This window comes from Sander lucioperca, chromosome 3 (assembly GCF_008315115.2).
Source record: "Sander lucioperca isolate FBNREF2018 chromosome 3, SLUC_FBN_1.2, whole genome shotgun sequence".
Lineage (NCBI taxonomy): Eukaryota > Metazoa > Chordata > Actinopteri > Perciformes > Percidae > Sander > Sander lucioperca.
The window spans coordinates 18,436,722-18,456,485 of NC_050175.1; the positions used below are offsets into that span (position 1 = coordinate 18,436,722).

A 19,764-nucleotide genomic window follows, 5' to 3' on the forward strand; every position below is an offset into this window, starting at 1 on the left:
CGTTGGCAACAAATGCATTGGGTTCATGCTTAGTTATGTGTGCACGCAATTTAAATGGCCATTAAGTTCAGCGTGACTCATACCTCCTACATGGGGCTCCGTGTGATAATCCAGTGATCTGATGCTGGACAGCCTGTAACGTTAGCATTAGCACGTAGCTCCTGCGTGTCTTTACACAATTAGCTGACTGCAGACGCCCTTTAGCGTAGCAGAAATCCAAACAGCTACAGGCAGCTCTCCTCGTCCTTAGCTCCAATATCTCCATTTGTCCCAAACGTTTCGTGGCTTTCAAATGAAGTTCCAAATGAGCTGGGTTTTTGACAAATTTTGCCAGTGACGGTGCTACAGGTCTATGGTGTTAGTGACAACACCACATGATCAGCGACTAGTCGACTTCAAGCTCAAAACGTCATTGTGGAGGAGCAAAGTCGACTAGTCTGTGCAACCCCTATACTATACGCTTTTAGATGAATAAGGGTTAATGAGGTAACCTAAGTAACCTAAGAATAAGGTTTCTTTTCTACTTTCCAGGCAGCCACACTAGCATGTCTTGTTGTATTTTTGGGAATGTGAATTTATTATAGCAGATTGAAAGCACTTATATCAACGAGGGTAGATCTAATAACAGAAACACCTCTCTGTATAATGCAATACAGTTTAACAGCACTGCAAGCTACACCCTACAAAATTATCATAAGGATTTATTGCAGGACTTTTGCATCAGACTGCATTATTTTAGCTAGGTGTACTGGCAACTGAGTAACTGTTAGTTTTGATGTGAGAGAGGTTGACGTGCAGTAGTAGGATGGTTTTTCAACTTTTTAATTAAATGCTTTACAAGATAGAAGGTTATCTATTTTATATGTAATTCTGTCATACAAAGGTAAATCTAAGTTGTATCATTTAATTTAAAGAACTACAGCTCTCTGGGATTGCGAACTTTGCTACCAGCATACACCAAGTCCACATGTACAGTAAATAGGGTTGGGTATCGTTTGGGTTTTTTCTGCGTTACTATTCGGTCCGGTAGATACCGATCGTTAAGGCACCGGTGCCGTATTAACACCAGGTGTCGGTACCCAACAGTAAAACAGTTTCAATACATTGCTTCCCCTAAGCTATGCAGAGTTAAGTACAGAATGTCTCGTCAAATTTTCATTCCCACTTAGCTTCATAAAATATTCATTACTTTTATTAGTTATACGGCTGATTGACATCAATCAATTCTACTGTTTTTCTGTCCTCTGGGCTTACTTGGAAACAGAAGGGTAGTTATGTTGAGCTGAAGACAAATCATGGCTGGAATCCATTTATTAATCCAGTACTGTGGGAAAATAATGAGAGTACAGGAGGTAGAAAGATACAAAGGGATTGTGACTCACAAGGCTTTCTGATCAATTCATTATTTAACTGTGTGTGTACCCAGTCGGTTTCTCTGCTGCCTGGTCTACATCTCTGCTGTTCCTATTTACAAAGGGATGATGAAAAGGTTGCATTTTATAGTAATGCATGTTATTATGTGGCTGATACAGAGTGCGAGAAGTTTTTCCTTCTTCTATGTCTCTGTGCTTTCCATTTCCCTTGTCCTTATCTTTCTGGAGTATCTTCATGACCTGCCCTCTCAATAACCTCTAAGCTTTCTTATACTCTCTCTCACTCCTCGCTCTCCTTGCTTCTCTTTTTTATCCATCTCCTCTTTCTTTTAATCTTCACTGTGGTGTGTTGTCATAGTTTTCTCGCAGCAAGTCATGTCGGCACTTCGGCTGTCCTCATGAAGATCAGTGGGATGATGGCAGAATAGTACTCAGTTAGGCACATGGGTAGAGGGATAACAGTTTAAAGTGTGCCAGAGCATGCAGTCTAGAAAGAGATACTTGAAAGTGCTGAGATATGGATGTAGTAATACCAGAGCGCAGACAATAGGGGAGGGAGAGAGTAAGAAGTTCAAAAGAGACACCTCTAAAAATCATAATTACCCCTTACCTAGCACTCATAAAGATGACAAGGCTTTTTTATGCATCTGTGCTACAACAGAACAAAAGTGTTAATTAAATGGTATTGATTGAGGAGGTTCATCTCCTGTAACTAGAGGGAGAGACATTCTTGTACACCATGGTTGTGCTATCATACAGCTCATACCAGCAGAGAACCATGGGTACATATACACATACTGTGTAGTCAACACATATGCAGAGAAAGAAACAACATAATAATGTGAAGATTGCTAATTTGTATAGATTATGTAGAGACACTTAAATTAAACAGGCAGGGTAAATGTAGGGTAAATGCAGGGTAAACAAAATTTCATTTCATATCCCAAAAGAGCTTGGTCAGTCTGCCTGCTTGTAAAATAACATGGTTATTTAAAAAAAAACATCTGGCCATGAAATTAAAAGAGTGTGTGTGGCATGTGTGTTACTGTTAGAAAGCTTCTGTGACTCAATTGCTGTCCCAGGACTCCCGAGTGGTTTTCTGCAGTATAATTGACGGGCAGTTGCTGTCTTTTAAATGGAATGACTGAGCTTGGTGGTTTGGTTTCGTCTAAGGTTGGTCTGTGATGATAGGGTCAGGCAAGGATGCTCATTCAAACTCCTGTTCTCAGAGCACTGTCTTTGAAAGTCTTACCATCCAATCCAGTTATTTTCAGCTTTCCTTCATGCTAGACTCAAATCAGGCCAAGGTTTCCGTCACTGTGTCTCTTGTTTGGTAAAAAAATGTATCTATACATGGACGTTTTGCTGCACAACTAAAATCTTGTTTTTGCTGACTTACAGTGGTTGGATTTCTCATCTTCCTGCAGTGATACAGAAATGTGTTCAGGCTGTGTTCAGTACACTTTGACGTCGCTGTCTCAGAGCACACTCTGGACAACGCCCAGTAGTGATGCTGGTTGCAGTCAGAGGTAGGGATGGGGTTCAATAGCATCAAATTCAGTATTGAGTCTGCTTATTGAATCTGATTCCTTTCAAATCCCTTATCAGATCTAATTAAGTTTAGCTGAAGTTTTTTTCTTTTTAAATCTGTAGTCAGCTAAAACTGCACGGCACTTGCCTCACCATATATAACTATTAGGTTAGATTATCTAATATCTGCTGGTCTTGTTAACTACAAAAACACACAGTCCACTCAGTTGTACAGTGGTGTTACAGAGTGCAACACATTCTCTTGAACGGGTTTGTATGATATTGTATGAAAAGTAATGCACACTAAAACGTATGGTATACGAAAACTAGGAGACCGCCGGCTGGTCACATGACATTGGCTACAGAGCTCCGTGCTACAGAGCGGTAGTTGCTAGTTGTTTAAGCCGCTACAGAGCTTCCTGACACGGCTACAGACCTCCGTCACAGCTCGTCGTATCAGCGTCAGTTAGGGACCGTTCGGTATTTATGGAATGGACCACCGGAGGAAGATAGGAGAGGGTCATGTCTTTTTATTTTATGCTGAGGGGAGGGTCATCCAACATTTTTTAGTCTGGGTGGGGGGGTCACCCAACTTTTTTATTCATGAAAAGAGCAAAATTTCAAAGTGGCTTGTTTGGTGCATATTTATCCATGTAGCTCTCAGTCTTGGCCCCCTAGCAGATGGGTCTGACCCCATACGCGGAGTTTGCTGGGGCAGGAGGAGCACTCAAACAGGTAATTGCATTGTTTAAAAAATGAGTGGAATAATTACATCTGGCATGACCAGATATTTTATAAATATCTTAAATAACACAAAACAACTAAATGGTGATAGGTAATACATCAGAGTTCATATACTGCTTTTGTAAAAAAAATATTACCTGGCTGACGATGGGAGCAGCAGGATGCAAAAAACGAAAGTTACTGTTGCACTAGTCTGGACATCTTGCCGTGCCAACCTTGCAATAAAGGTTTCCTAAATGCCATGTATATAAATGTGATGTCAGCTTACTAATTGAATGCGGGTTTTGTGTAGATTTGGACTTTTATACGTTTATTCCACTTTGTTTAAACGGCGAAGTGGAGAGGCTTCGTTCACCTGTTTGGAGCTGGCTGGTGAATGTGACGCCTTGCTGGATACACCGTGTCATTTACCTTTTTGTGGATCTCCTGATCGCTGTGGATTACTTTTTTTTCGTGTCATTGGATTACGGCAAAATAGGGATCTTTTTTTGAAGTGTCTTAACGTTTTATGGTGAGTTTGGAGAGGCATCTCAACAGACTGGAGGTCCAACACTGATTGTTCACTGTTACATTTTAGTTGAATTTAAGCGTCTGTCTATTGCGTTCCAAAACAGCCGTGCCGTGATTGGATTTCATAAGGGCGAATTGTTAAATTGTTACAATGTAACTTAAAATCTTCTTTAAAAATAAACATATATGTTTGGGAATATAATGTTCAGCTTCGGCAGCTTTACCTATGTGCTAAAATATACAATGACGAAGCCTAGTGACAAGTCCATAGCAACCAGTGTTGAATTGGTTATTGGTTATATCCCAGCGTCCTTTGCTGAATGGTCTCAATGTTTTATTGTTTTATTTCATATGAATACTAGTTTACTAGAGGAGTAACTTAGTATTTGAAGTAATGCAGTAATGCATGAAGTGTGCATTTAGTTTCCAGTGCTTATTGTGTTTCCACAACAATGTTAGTGAGTAAATCTACTGAAATGGCCACCACACCATAACAGAGGAGTATGATGTGTAAGATGAGAATGCAGAGGTTAACTCCTGTATCTCATGGCTGTAAAAATCAAATGGTATCTGTACTTCTTTGCTAAGTGCAAGCTTGCATGCAAGGGGAGGGTCATTCCTCTTTTTCAAATCATTTTGGAGGGTCATAGGAAAATTATTACTGACGAAGGGAGGGTCACGTCTTTTTAGGTTAGAGGCCACAAAACTCCTCCGGTGGCCCCTTAATTAAATAACGAACAGTCCCTTAGTAGATGTGTTTAGCCGCTACAGAGCTCTGCGACACCGGCTACGGTGCGCTGCATGGTGCTCCGTCAGGTCAGCGGTAGTTGGTGGTTCAGTTACACAAGAATAGGTGACTGTGAGCCGGGTACAGAGCACCGTGAGCTGCTAGTCATTTCCGCGGAGATTGCGGTTAAGAAGAAAAAGTGAGCGTTATGCGGCGCCGAAAGTTAAGTTTTAGGCACCGAAACGACTAGTTAAGTTTAGGAAAAAGTTAATGGTTTGTATTAAAACACTCCCAAGGAATACGCATTTCCTGGGTGAAAGTCTTTTGTTATTCCCGGGAAGCGAACCCATCTACCCCGACCACCTCCCTACGTGGCCAGCCGCGTTCTTATACATCAGCAGTCAATGTGGTGCGCACAGCAACAAAAAAAAAAACATGGAAATCATATGAATTACAGTGATGTGTGTTCCTGCATATAAAGGATCTTTGGTCAGTAAAAGAACTGACCAAAGTTTTTTCAGCCTTGTGCTGTGTATTATTGTTCTGTCTTTTTTATTGCTTGTATTGTGTAATTGTTTTTAATGTTAAGCACTTTGTGATCTGTGAAAGGTGCTATATACTGTAAATTAACCTTACTTACTTACTTACTTACTTAAAAAGTAAGTCTAAAGAGACGTTGGCGATGGCTAAAAATAAGAAGCAGTTACTAGACTGTTTTGCTCTTTGCTAATAAAACAGAATAAGGAGAAATAAACTTTCCGTAAGATATTTGTTAGCCTATTTTGCCTATTGGAAACCAGATCTAAAATGGAACCAGCTATAATAACCCAACCCTAGTAATAGGCACAAATTAGTTAAAAGATTTCAACTTGAATTAACCAGTGAAAGGGTTGCTCTTCAGCACAGTGTTTCTAATTATTACCTGTTTGCAATTGGGCTTTTTCTACTGCTGCTTGATTGAAAATGGTAGATAAATGAGTGCTAAATTATCATTAAACCTTTCATTGTAAATGTCCCCATCATTTTTTATCCAGACTGTTCTTTGTGCAATATAAGCTCTAAATGTCCTTCACAGCAACTTTTAGTAAAGAGATGACAAAAAGTGGAGCTCTAGTCATGAGTTACTGTAACAGCTGAATCCTTGTGGTTGGAGCCAGAGTAAGTCACCCATCAAAATATAATCCATATGTTGCACTCGCCATTGAAGTTGCCACTATCTCTCATCTTTCCATTTGTAGGTAGGAAGCAATTTATTTGTCATCCCCCTCTGGCGTGCAATATGGAGGGTAGTGCAATGTGTTCTGATGGGCTGTCTGATTGAGACAGTGTATCAGTGATCAGATGAATGTCACAACCACATGCAGCTGTCAGAGTCTGCTAATCTCCTTCAGCACAATGATAGGACAGATCAAGGAGAACTTTGACAGGCCACTATAGTCAAGCAGACACATATAGTATAAATTAAATGTAAATACGTTTGCTTTTGTGCAGTGGATTTTTGTAAGGCAGTTGTTTCTTTTTTTGTAAGTTTAAAATTAAGTAATTTAATCTCTGGCTGTAGCAGGAGCCAATATAACTAAATAATAATTTATTTATTTAGTTCTTTTACACATCTACTGAGCATGCAAATGGAAACGTAGCCATAGAAAGACTAAATCTATCTCGCTTTTTTCTTTTTTCTTTTATTCTCTTTCTCACTCTCTCTTCTTTCTCTCTTTTTGTTAAGGTCTCAAACATGCATACAAACTCCCTCCCACACAGAATCACACGCATTCAAATCAGTGCACTTTTGGGGTTATTGGGATCGGTGGCTGTGTGGATTCGGCAAAGTGAGATAGAATTTAAATTGGATGTTAAATAAGCATTACTCCGCTTGCTTGTCTGGCCAGCCCAGTAAAGTGGGCAAGCAGTGAGGCAGAGTGTGCTCCTCTCTCTCAGGGAGATATGTGAAATTGGTGTGAGATTGAATTAAAGTGTGAACAATTACGCCTCATTTCCACTGCATGGTTCGACTCCCCTCACTTTTGGTACCATGTGCTTTTCTGTATTTCGTTTTCCCCTGCAGATAGTACCCCTTCAGTGTAGGCGGGACTCTCAGATGATTGCCATAGCGACGCCGTGTGAAGAGATGTGCTGGTGGTGCTGGCTTACCTTGAATCATTTCATCCCTGTTGGCCTTTTTGACCATAAATCATACTTGCGCTTACCCACACCATCATAATCTCACATTTCCCCCAATATACCCCAAAAAGTATCCATATGAGAAAGATCATTTTTATGAGAGTGAAATATGGTGTGTTTGAGTGAGATTGAAAATACAGAGAGAAATGATAGTGTATGTGAGGGAGAATAGTAGTGTATGTGAATTGTGTAGTTGTAGTATATAGTACGTGTGTGAGACAGAGTTAATGTACTGACGGTGTCCTGTATGTGAACGAGTATAATTGTGTGTTGTTGGTTTTTCTGTGAGAAGGAATGACATAGAGAGAGAGAGAGAGTAGTAGCATTTAAGAGTGTTTAAGTCAAAAGGTAATTTGACTAAAACGGAAGGCCATTGGGGCTTACAGCCTCTTGAAATCAAAGCCTGAATCTGCTCTGTGGCACTGCCGATAATATGTTGAAAGGTTAATAGATGAACATTTAACTCAATATAGTATGTTTGTGGACAAATTATAATCTTTACATTTCGTTAAATTGATAGAAAGATCACCATTTTTCTGTTCTCCTTCAGCCTGTCAGAAAATACAATTTTGAATATTTTTAACTATTTCGATCAAACTCTCTCACACACCACTACCACATATACTGTCTTTCTCTCATGTGTATACTATTATTCTGTTACGCTGTGAGTAGTAGTGTATGTAGGAGAGTATGGTGATGAGTATTAGAGAGTGTTATCAGGACACAGTAGTGTGTGTGAGACTGTCGTGGACCAAGCAGTCAAGGAACACAGGTTTAAAGTTCAAAAAAAGTTTATTTTCCCCAAAACAAAGATTAAACAAAGTAAATAAAGGCAAATAGTTATAGGGCCCTTAAAAAGGTCAACAAAACATAACTCTACTGAAAAATAATGCCAGAGCAAGTCGGGATCAAGTTGGATACAATTCTTAACCGGCATGCATTGGGCGGCGATCGCCGGTGATCGATTCTGCGCAGACCTAGCTCGTCTCGAATGAGCCTACTTATATACAAGCTGACCAAACCAATAAACATACACAGGGGAGGACAACATGGACAATCACTAAAACTCTCAGAAAGAAATGTCAGATCTTTTGGTATGGTCCAAGGCTGGGGCCTCTGCAGAAAATCAGGCTCCACCCTTTTTCCCATCATTTGTTCCACCAGGAAGAGAACTCAGCAGCCATGTAACTCAAAGACAAAGAGAAATGACTTAATATAAAAATTTAACTAAATAGCAACATGACAAACAATGTAAACGGTGTGCTAGAGGGTCTAGTCTAGGTGCTAATAAAGTAATTCTAAATCAAACAAACATGTTTTTTTTTATGTACTATAAACTGCAACTTAAAATAACTGAACACGTGGTAATGATGTGATGAGTGTGTTCAACCTCAAACCATCATTCGTTTGGATGTGGCCACCACAGAGACCTTAGTGTGATGTATGACCTAAACGGTCTCTCATATCCCGAGACAGTGTGCAGGATATGACCTGCGTTGACCGCCGCATTTTGAAATGTAAGTTTTGCAATGATTACCTCTTGTGTCTTCTATTTTATTGAAGACTGTTCCCTTGCTTTTTGATCTTTTGATATGTATCTGTTTATCCATCTCTCATACACACTGCTTACATTAAAAGTGTAAATAAAACTTAGAAATACTAAGAGAACAGACAATGTTATGTTATTTTTGAGCAAACCTCCCGGAAAAAGTAAGAGTTTCAGGATACGATTACATGCATGAGGCCAATTGTTATGTTTAAACATGTATATTACTGTCATATATTGATACCATAGAGATGTGGACTGTACAAATACCATCCCCAAACCAATACGTCATAATTTATAATGTATTAAGCCAGTTTTGAGAGATGTATGGGTCCATTTACGTATTGTACCCGGCTGGCTCATATCAGTATAATATTTCCTTATACAATTCAATAAATGTTAAACACGTTCATAAAGTGATTTGTAGTATGATTGTTTTATTTAGCTACAGTAGCTGTATGGGTAGAAGAGTGATCTAATGGTTAGTTAGCATGTTAACATTACGTTAGCTAACATTTCTTGTGGATAGATGTTTTTTTGCGATTACTCTATTATTTACTGCGAGTACTCGAATATGGAAATTACTTAAACTAATTTCTCTCATCTTCTATGTCAATGTCCACCAAGTCACTGGATGTATTTTCTTGCTGTGAAAGACTGGTTCTGGGATCAGCTCAGCTCAATAGAGCACAACACAGCTCAGCTTAGTTTGATACTCCAGAATAAATGCTATCCAAACAGTCCAGCTGGACGGGGCCCACCTGGATCAGACTTTACTCCCAGCACCTCCATCCAGCACCTCATTGTTGGGTTTTATCCCCATGGAAACCCTCCTTTAACCATAGCTGGTGTTTGAGAGGAAGTTAGGTGCCTGGAGGCTTGTTTTCTGTTGTTGTTTTCTCAAGTCTGCTGGCCTCTGAAAAGGTTTGTTTATGGCTGATTTACATGTCAAGGCCCCTCTCAGACCTGTGTTCCCCAGCACCCGGTGGAACAAGCCTCTTAGACAGCTCAATCTAGCGAAGCTCCCCTCTGCCAGGCCTCACATTTTGGGCAGCATCACTGTTGGCCTGTCATTCAGTTCTTATCGACACAGTGCATATAGCTTACTACTAGTATGTCTGCATTTCTGCTAATGTTACTTACAAAGTGCTGTAGGGACTTTATTCAATGCAAAAAAATATTTTTTGTTGTTGCTGTCTTTCTCTCCTTCTCTCCAGTTTTTTCTTCAGCCTTTCTGCATCTCATTTTTATGTACGCGTATATCTTAATGCTGATGCATGCTTTTTGTGGTCTTTGTATGAGACATTGAATGCCTGCGTCTGAAAGACAGACTGATTTTGCAATTTCCCTGTGGGCTCTGATACCTGCTTTTAGAATTCTTCTGGGGGAAAAAGGAAGATGATAATGAATAACTCTGCACCTGTTCCATCTGCCACAATCCACTGTTCACTCTGTCACATTTTAAAAGCCAAGATTTTCCACATTTCCTGCTGCCTGTTTTGTTTTTTTAAACCTCACAGCTTCTCCAAAATGTTTCTCATCTTTTCCTGTTGTGACATTTAACTTATACATTTGCCCCTTATGCTTAGATTTGCACTCAGTGCTGGCCCCGACAAACTTCACACCTCACTATCTTCATATATTTTTGTTCTCTCTGTGCAGGGCCAGTATTGTGCAGAAGAGGATAATTAATTTCCAGGATGAAGGCTCACTCACCAAGCGAATGTGTGAGAAAGGTAGATTTCTTTCATTGACATAGAATAAATAATTTAACATGCATTTCTTCTTCCTTCAATTTCCCTGCTGTTATTCTATTTCCCTCCCAACTTAGTCTCTTTTTTTGTCTGTCTTCTTTTACACTATTTTCTTTCATTCTTTATTTTCACCGGGACAGTCTGGCATTATGCTATGGCATATGAATGATAGTAAATAAGTGTGACCCCCTGACTGTATGACATTGAATGTCACACTGTGCAATAGATCAAAAGAACTGTGCTGCACATCCTCCCCTTTTCTCATACCCTCCCTCTCTTCCTTCCTTCTGCTCCCCACTTTCTTAAACCACCCGTCTCCTGTATGATGGGCACCACTCTCATCTGCTCCTAATAGTAATGAGCATTCTCTCTACACCTGTCTCATGGTCTTCTGTATTTCTCTCTGGCTCTTTTACTTTTTCCCTCATTACTGTACAGAATCCCTGTATGGAGACGCTACAGATAAACCTCTGCTCAGCTGTTGTGCCTGTGGAACAGCAAAGTACAGAGTCACCTTCTATGGGAACTGGTCAGAGAAGTCTCATCCCAAAGACTATCCACGTAAGCACAAACCTCACCTCAGCTCCTGATATTCTGTTTTTTTGTTTTATTGCTGTCGAAAAAATCCCATGAAAAGTCAGCAGTGAATTGATCATGCTAATGTGTATTTCCAGTGTAGCCGAAGCCTGTTATAGTTTATTCTATAGACTACCAGGCCATGGACTTTCATTGTTTTCCAATGAGCAACACTGTGTACTGGGTGACATGTCCCTTCATTACGATTAACATGGGTTTTGCAGTTTATTTTCAGCTGATTCCAAATACACCATCCTGCTGCTGTAAATACTCAATAGCTCACCACATCTGCAGTAGGGATGCCACGGTGAGGATATTTTTCCACTGGTTAATAAACCCTCGACAAAACCGGTGTTACTGATTACACCTACATACATTACTAGGTGACTGCTGCTACTCTGTGCTGCTGCTGTACAGAGCAGACACTTTCAGTTTATAATTCAAGCGTCTGTCATCCGACTTTGATAACACACTTAATATTTAAGTGGGCGCTAATACGGGAAAATTAACTAAATGGGTTTTATTTCTTTAAAAACAAAACAGTGGGGGTGGTGGGCCAATAATGTAATCCTTTAGTTAGTTTAGTTTTAGTTTAGTCAATTTATTATTTATTATTATATAACACGAAAACATAAAAAAATACAAATAGAAAATATAACTTATAAGCACTAAACAGAAAAGAAAAACAAATGAGATCATCAGCAACATATAAACAACAAATAAGCAATAGTGTATGCCCGACCACGTGTAACACAAGTCGAATCTGTAGCTAAAATTAGTCCCCAACAAATACACTATTTACTCCTGTTTGAGTAACTTTTGTTAAAAATTACAGTGCCCAGCTGTGTTAAGAAATGAATGTCTTTTTGAAAGTCATATACTAATGAGACTTTTTTTAAATATAAGTTTTGAATGAATGGTTGGGCTGGGGCTGAGTGCCATGGACTGGGAAGGCAAGTCGGAACGTTTTGAAACAGACACATTTACAAAATATTTCGTTTTTAGCCCTTATTTGGAAAAAGCCAAAATTCCTTCTAAGCTGTTTACATGGCTAATATAAATGAATATTCTACAAATATTCCCATTAACTTGCAGCCGTCAAAATAGGATTTTGTCAGAGTTTTCCAACGGTAGCAGACTTGTTTGACTGTGCAAATACAGCCCTTTCATTCCTTAAACCACCTTCTTGAAAGGTCGATGTTGCAGTGTTTGCACATATCCAAAAATCTGTTGTTGTATGTTTAAAAGTAGGTGTTTCTCCTTTTTAACAGAAATTTTTTCTTTTGCTTTTCTCTTTATGCATGCATCTCTACCCCAGCCTTGCAAACTATTGGCTAGTTGGTTTCTTTACAATGTACAGAGCTACTTTTTCTATTTTCAAAACCAAGCCGATTCTGTCATTTAAAGATCTTGAGAAAGTCATTCACACCTTTTATAACCTCCCGCTTGGACTACTGCAACTCCCTTTTATACTGGGATCAGTCAGTCAACCCTGTCCCCCCTGCAATTGGTCCAGAACACCGCAGCCAGGCTCCTGACAGGTACCCGGAAGAGGAACCAAATTACTCCTATCCTGGACTCTCTCCACTGGCTCCTAGTTCGCTTCAGGATTTTAAGCTTCTCCTGTTTTGTCTATAAAGCTCTTACTGGGCTGGTCGCCTCCTATATTGCAGACCTCCTAACCCCGGCTGACTTGGGGCTACTGGCTGTCTCACGCCCTAAACTTAAGCTCAGGGGTGACCGCTACGCCTTTGCTGTTGCGGCCCCCAGACTGTGGAACAACATTTCCCTCCATATCAGATCTGCCCCAGCCATTGACTCTTTAAAGTCCAGGCTCAAAACACACTCTGATTCGCTAGCATTTGAATCCTCCTGATGTGGCTGACTTGTGTTCATTTGTGCCTATAAGCTGTGTGCAATGTGTGTTTATGTTTTTTTGTGATTTTAGCTACCTGCTCTGGTCTGTACAGCACTTTGGTCAACATGGGTTGTGTTTAAATGACTTGAGAGCTGACCATAAACAGGCCCAAGGCCCTTTGTCGCAAACTGCGGTAAAAACCCCAATTGAGACGCATAGTCCAAAGAATGCTACTATAACCTGAATTATATCGGCATATCCCACGTCTTAATCAGAAAAATGTTACATTCTGAATAAGGCTTTATTCAAAATATACAAACGGAATATGCTGTTTACATGACCTGTATCAAATTCGGAATATTGTCATATTCGGAATAACAGTAGAATATTTGTGTGCATGTAAACATAGTCATTATTATTAAAAAAGGATTTGTTGACAATAGAAAAAATCGTTAACGTTATCCTTTAATGTTGATTGTAGCACTGTAGCCCAAAAAAACCTAGGATATGTTCCCAACGTGGGTGGTTTAGCCCTGGTACGTGACTGTCAATGTGTGTGGTTTGCTACAGTATGATGCTATGGTTGAGTGTGATGTGTGCATAACCTTGAGCCACTCTATCAGGATGTGATTGGATTTAAGGATTACACTGGCTCTCTTGTCTAAGTCTGGCTCTCGCTGGTCAGATCAATATACTGATTAGAGAGGAATAAGATAAACCCTGAGATCGAAAGGAGCCCTGATTTACTGTCTTATAGACGGAGTCGTTGGTGTGTGACTCACTCTCACACACAGATACACACCTCGCAGATAGATCAACTTAAAAGAGGATAGGGCAAGCTGCGTGGTGTCTGTTTCATCCCGACTCTTAGGATGTTACAGTTAAATTTCTCCTTGCACAAAGTCATCTCCTAGGTAACTAGTTATTATAGCACACCACATTTTTCACTGGACAATATTATTCACTGACTGCAGTATATTGAGCATATTATGATATGTGCTCATTTAAATTCTGATGATGCTTTCCAATAAAAAACAACAAATAATTAGCTATAAGAAAACTTGGTCTAACTTTTCCTTTCTGGTGCAACTAGTACTCTGGCATTTTTTGCCTGAGATATGCCAGAGATATGCCACTACTGTATGTCAGATGTCATTCCTCTATTTTTAACATATGTCCTTCAAGTGCAGGAGCATTTGACCATTGTGGTGACACACATTCCAGAGCAAAAATTCACTGTAAAACAGGCCAACAGGACTGTTTTTCTTTTTGTACTGCCGACATGATAACCTTGACAGTTCCATTTTCCTTCTCCCTTTCATCCCCATTGTAAGTCATGTAACAATGCATGACTATTCAACCCAAGAGCCGGCAGCTTGTTTGGACACAGAGTATATCGAGACGAAGACTGGCCTGGTTGTCAATAAAGATTTTTTATGGGATTAGTGAGAGATAGAGAAAAAGAGGGAAAGATAATTTTAACATTAAGTTATTGACCAAATAAATAAATACCCTATCAGTTATTTTCCTCTTACACAAGGGAAGCAATATATTGAAGTCCAGACTGAAAACCATATACACTAAAACAACACCTGCCTTCCATCTCCTCTATACTTAGCCTAGCCAAAACTTTCTTTGCCTTGACAGAATACAAAGTGGTATCGTATGATTTCATATAATGCATTCACAAACACATTTCTTTGCTTTGTAGTAGACAAAATTCACTTTTAACCAAGCCCCATCAAAGCTCTTGAACACCACAGCCACACTGTGGTTGGCCTCATTTTAAATCAGAACATCCACATTGTTGTTTTAACTGTCTAATTAATCAATTTTATTTACATTGTCCCCTATCAATAAAACAACAAAATAAAACATAACACTGTTATGTATTTTCTAGCATTAGCATACTACAACTTTGCATCATTTGTGTAGAACATCATGTCCATAGATTCTGTTTATTTACAGATATCTGGCAATACACAGAGCAACATCAGTTGAGTGGCAACAGAGACGTCCAGTGTAATCCTTAATTTGGGGGAAACACTGTTGAAGTCAAATGACTGATGCTGGAATGGAATGTTTACCTCTGAATCAGCTGCACAACAATCCTGTTGAACGTTTCCCAGGTGCATCACTACTTAATAAGTCTGTTAAATGCCTCTGTTAAGTCTGCAAGTGTTGTTCTGAGGTCTAGCAATGCACCATGGATCAGAGAGTTGTAGTAACCTGTAGAAAGAGGTCAAAGGGGGCAGTTATATCCTTATGAGGCTCCATATGTTCTTAACACGGCCCTGTAAATTGTGACAGGTCATTAAAAGACACTATGCAGCTCAGCACATATCATGTCACTGCTTCTCTCCCTTGTATCTTATGAAAAACATTTCCACAAATTGAAGACGGAAACCAGCCACAACACTGACCACAAGCACTAATCACTTCTTAAACTGCATTAAATGCATGGAGATGTGCTCCAAGTTATATCCAGCAATACTGCCTCAACCTTAGGTGAAAGAACCCAATGATGCATATAAAACTGCGAATCAAAGCCATTATGTTAAAGCAAATGTAGTTAATGGCAATGACTCCCTGCCTGCCAGGGTCCGACATTTATGAAAGCTTGGGGCACCAATGGCCTTACAATTTTATAAAGGGCCATCAACAAATATAGTAAACAACTAACTGAAATAATCTTGACAGTGAAGACAAATATGGATTAATGGGCAGGTAATGTTGCTTCCATACTTAGACTGAAAGGCCTTTTTAAAGATCAAATGAAGGAAGGAGAAATGCCCTAAAAAATTATATTTTTTTATCCTGGTCCTTGCTACATCCAAGCACCAACCATTTCTATTTTTTACTACAAACATTCAACTCTTTAAACAAAGGTCAATCTTGTTGACCCTGTCTTCTTTTTCACATAAACATATACTTGAAAAAGTAAGACATCCTTGTTTTTCCTCAAATTAATATCCTAGCTAAAGACCACAGCCACCAACGAAGAAGTTACCCCAAATAAATAATGTGTTTTGCCAGATTTGTGCTAATTTTTCTCATTCTGCACTCTTCCAATTCTCTTTTTGCAACTGATGCACCACAATTTTCCCTTGGGATAATAACGTTTTATCTTATCTTATTGTTGATGGCTGGCAAAAAAACAACAGGCATCTGTTATCAATCACTCAGTTCATGCACTAAAACTAATGGCATAAGCTATTACTAACTAATGAAGAACCAAACCATGCATTTAAATAACAGAACTCTAAACCTGATCCTGTATTTAAATATTCTCTAACAGCCTGAGCAGAAACGGCCACTGCTAACCTTCCCTCAGTTGACCATGTTTCAGTTTGGAGCTCTCAAGGTGCTTCAACTGCAAGGCAGATTAATGTAATGCACCTGGAGCACAAAAGCATTTAACAAACCCATCGGCAGCAATAAGAAAAGGGCACCTTTCACTGCTAAAAAACACACTCAGAACAGGCCCTAAGAGATGATATTGACATTGCTAGTCTGTGTTCCTCAGGCAGGTCATTCCAAATTATGGTCATAATTAGTCTTTATAACGGTTAGAAGGCTCTGTGAAGGCTTGCAGTAAAGAAAAGTTCAGAAAGATTCAGAAAGGCCAATTTAAAGGGAGTAGAAATTCAGTATTAATCAAAACTCACCCAAACACTAACTTAATCATAAAGGTAAAACAAGTTTTACACAATATTTGAGACATCAGAAACACTAGAAAGGGCAAGAAGTATGCTTATTGATTACGTTCAGTGCAAGAAGAAGGAGATATCATATCTATCATAGATATATTTCATATCCTTGTGATTGCCAATGAGGTTTGTACGTAGGGAATTTATGCCATTTAAGATCCAAAACTGAAGGATGTGTAACCATTTGAAAAATCATTTTTTACAGATAATATAATAATAATCAAAGAAAGTAAAATATTTCAAAGCACATATTCAGTGCAAGAGGTCATGCCAAGCTGTAGGAAGACCATAGGCAAAGAAATATCAGTCTCCTGAGAACTGCAAAATGTGTTGGTCACCAAGAGGCTAAATCTACCCGACTTATTAAACCGCAGCCGGTCCATCTCCATGGACACTAGTTCTGTGATAGCTGATACAATCGTTCTTTTGGGGATCATGCATCTATCTACTCTTACAAGTGTACATCCAGATCTCAGTAAAATACATTTTTTTTGTAGAAGTAAAGGTCATAACAAGTAAATATCTTATAATAAAGTGGTTTCACATTAACATTAGCCATGCCTACAACGTCCTATAAAGAACTGTTTACGTTTCCACAATATATTATTACAGGGATACTGCAAACACAGAGATTAGATTATCAGAGTGATTCATCTCTGTTCAGACTCACACTGGAAACCAGCATTAGGCAGAAAGGGTGACTTACAGAACTGCAGAGTAAGGACTCTATTTAGGCCATAGAATTGAGAGGCAGACCTATGACCAATTACAGTGAACCTCACCTTGACCAATTAAAGGGGTATACAAGTATTCAGACAAATGGTGAAGTCATTTAAAGATAACAACAATACTCTTTCAGTTTGGTGAGTAGCTGTCAAAAGCAACTAAGGTTTATGTCTTCAAAACCAGGGATGGTAGACCCACCAGGACCCAAGCAAACATTTTATGTAGATTTGGGCTGTAAAATCACCATTGTGCTCTCCGGGGATGTGTAATAGCTGGATGTCATTCCAGTCCATGTACACAATAACATACTAGGCAGATGATATTATCCTGCCATATTTCTGTGCTGTTGAGGGCACAGTGAGATAGTAAGGATACCCCAAAATGACCCGTAAACACTATACTATATTGACAGCTGTACTCCATGTTCTATTATGTCTTACACAACAGTGGAGGTTACTGAAGGGCTTTAGATTTCACAAGTTAATTGTGCAAGGCTCAAGTTTGCTTTAGCCTGTGCTGTCATCTCTGATGGATCATTATATACTACCACTGCTGCATTTTCTGTATGCTTACAGGTATAGGGCTCCACTATTCCTTTTTTCCATTTGTCATACACCTTTGCCTAGAGCGAGAGAGATAAAGAGAGGGAATGGAAGGATTATGAGGGAGCATACAATTTTAGTAATATACTGTAGGTGATTTGCAGCAACAAGGATTATTATTTTAGACTGAAACAAAACAGTTTGTCAATAAATATGAAACACTGTAAGGTGTTTGGTCAGTCAATCAACAGACTAATGTACCAATCAACTGATGGATCATCTCTAGAGCTATGCCTCTACAGTGGCAAACATGATCTGCTAATTACATGATTAACTGTTTGGGATGTCCAACTAATGAGATGTTTTGTTGTCCCATTCGCCAGGTCGTGCCAATCACTGGTCAGCCATCATTGGTGCCTCCCACTCTGAGAAATATGTGCTTTGGGAATATGGTGGCTTTGCTAGTGATGGAATTAAACAGATAGCTGAGCTGGGTTCCCCTGTCAAAATGGAGGAGGAGATCAGACAGAAGGTAAGATTCTCCAGCACGAAATTACATTACATGTTGTGTATAAAGTACACTAGAAAAAGATCACAAAAAAGTCCACAAATCAAAAAAACATGAAGCTACATATACACTAAGGAGACCTAGTTTTGATGTTGAAAGAAAAGGTTAAAAAGAAATATCACTTACTGGTGTGTCATGAAATAAGGCCAATTATACATACCTCCAAAAGGCTCAGCATTCAATTCTTGCATATCAGTTCATCTTTGATCAGACTTTGGGGCTTGGCATGACCCTCATAATGCTCAGTAGGTGCTTTGGAGGTAGCATCCATAGGAAGTAGCTGTGTCCGTCATCAACTCTGTGTTAATTAGTCACTGATTCCAACTTGGTTGAGTTACATCTCCCCTACTGTGCCCAAGGGACATATTCTCTGCTTTCACATTTGAATTGCTCTCACCTTACTTTTACATATTAAGTTGTAATATTTATATATTTCTTGTGCTCAACTTTTTATCTTCTTTCTCCTTCCTTGGCCTCTCTTCTTGTTATTATTTCCACAAACATGCATGGTATGAAAGCTTGGGGCACCAATGGCCTTACAATTTTATAAAGGGCCATCAACAAAAAGGATCATTTTCACTTTCCATCTTCTCCATGGCTGCCTCTCTCACTCTTAGAATAACCCGTGCTGGCAGAGCAGATGGTCCTGCAGAGTGCTTATTGCTGGCTAATTTTGAAGACCTGGAGTCACAGCAGATAATGAGTGCATACTGTGAGCAATAGGGTTTCTGTCATTGCTGCCACTGCTAATACAGCAAACTTTTTTTTGTATTATTCTCATCTCTCGGCCTGGATCATGAGAAGTGTTTCCTTGGAGCTTAGAGGTGAGAGTGAAGTGGTACTAGATTTAAATGACCAGTACAGTAAGTGTGCTTGAAAAAAAATCAGTTGTATCAGTCATTTATGATTGAATGTTGTTTTGTTTGCTGTTAACAATGAGAATTCATTTACTCACACAATCAACCATATATGCCTACCTAGACATCAGTTACATAAACCAAGAGGGACAACCCTCTGCTTTCTATAGGTGGGTTGAGAATTATGTACAGGATATACAACAGTTCGATTGTACAGTATGTCCTTTTTCATATCAGCAGATATGGTGAAATGATTGAAAAGGAAGAAATGAGGCGTTCTTCCTAACCACCCACAATCATATCATCACGAGGTGTAGCGTGGCGTGGCGTGGCGCAAGCTGTGGTTCTCGAGAATAATTGCTCAATATTGAAGTGGGACCGGCTGACACATGAATGGAGGGTGATGATTATGCAGGCAATCTATAAAAACCCTGATTATTCTGATACTAGCAAGCTTCATGCTATTTTTCACTGCCTGTAAAAGCGAATGAAAAAAGAAGAAATCAGCCTTTTTCAAGACTCTGTACATGGCTTAAGTAGTGCCATTTATGTGTGTTTGTTG

At 39.3% G+C, this 19,764-nt stretch overlaps 1 protein-coding gene across 1 annotated transcript in view; it reads left to right on the forward strand.

Annotated features, from left to right (window-relative positions):
• spon1a (spondin 1a) overlaps positions 1 to 19,764 on the forward strand; it is a 69,217-nt gene that overhangs the window by 7,535 nt on the left and 41,918 nt on the right. The window contains exons 4-6 of the mRNA XM_035999417.1: positions 10,274 to 10,347; positions 10,804 to 10,926; positions 18,161 to 18,309. Of these exons, the coding sequence (XP_035855310.1) occupies positions 10,274 to 10,347; positions 10,804 to 10,926; positions 18,161 to 18,309 (346 nt within the window). The remainder of the gene's footprint in view (positions 1 to 10,273; positions 10,348 to 10,803; positions 10,927 to 18,160; positions 18,310 to 19,764) is intronic.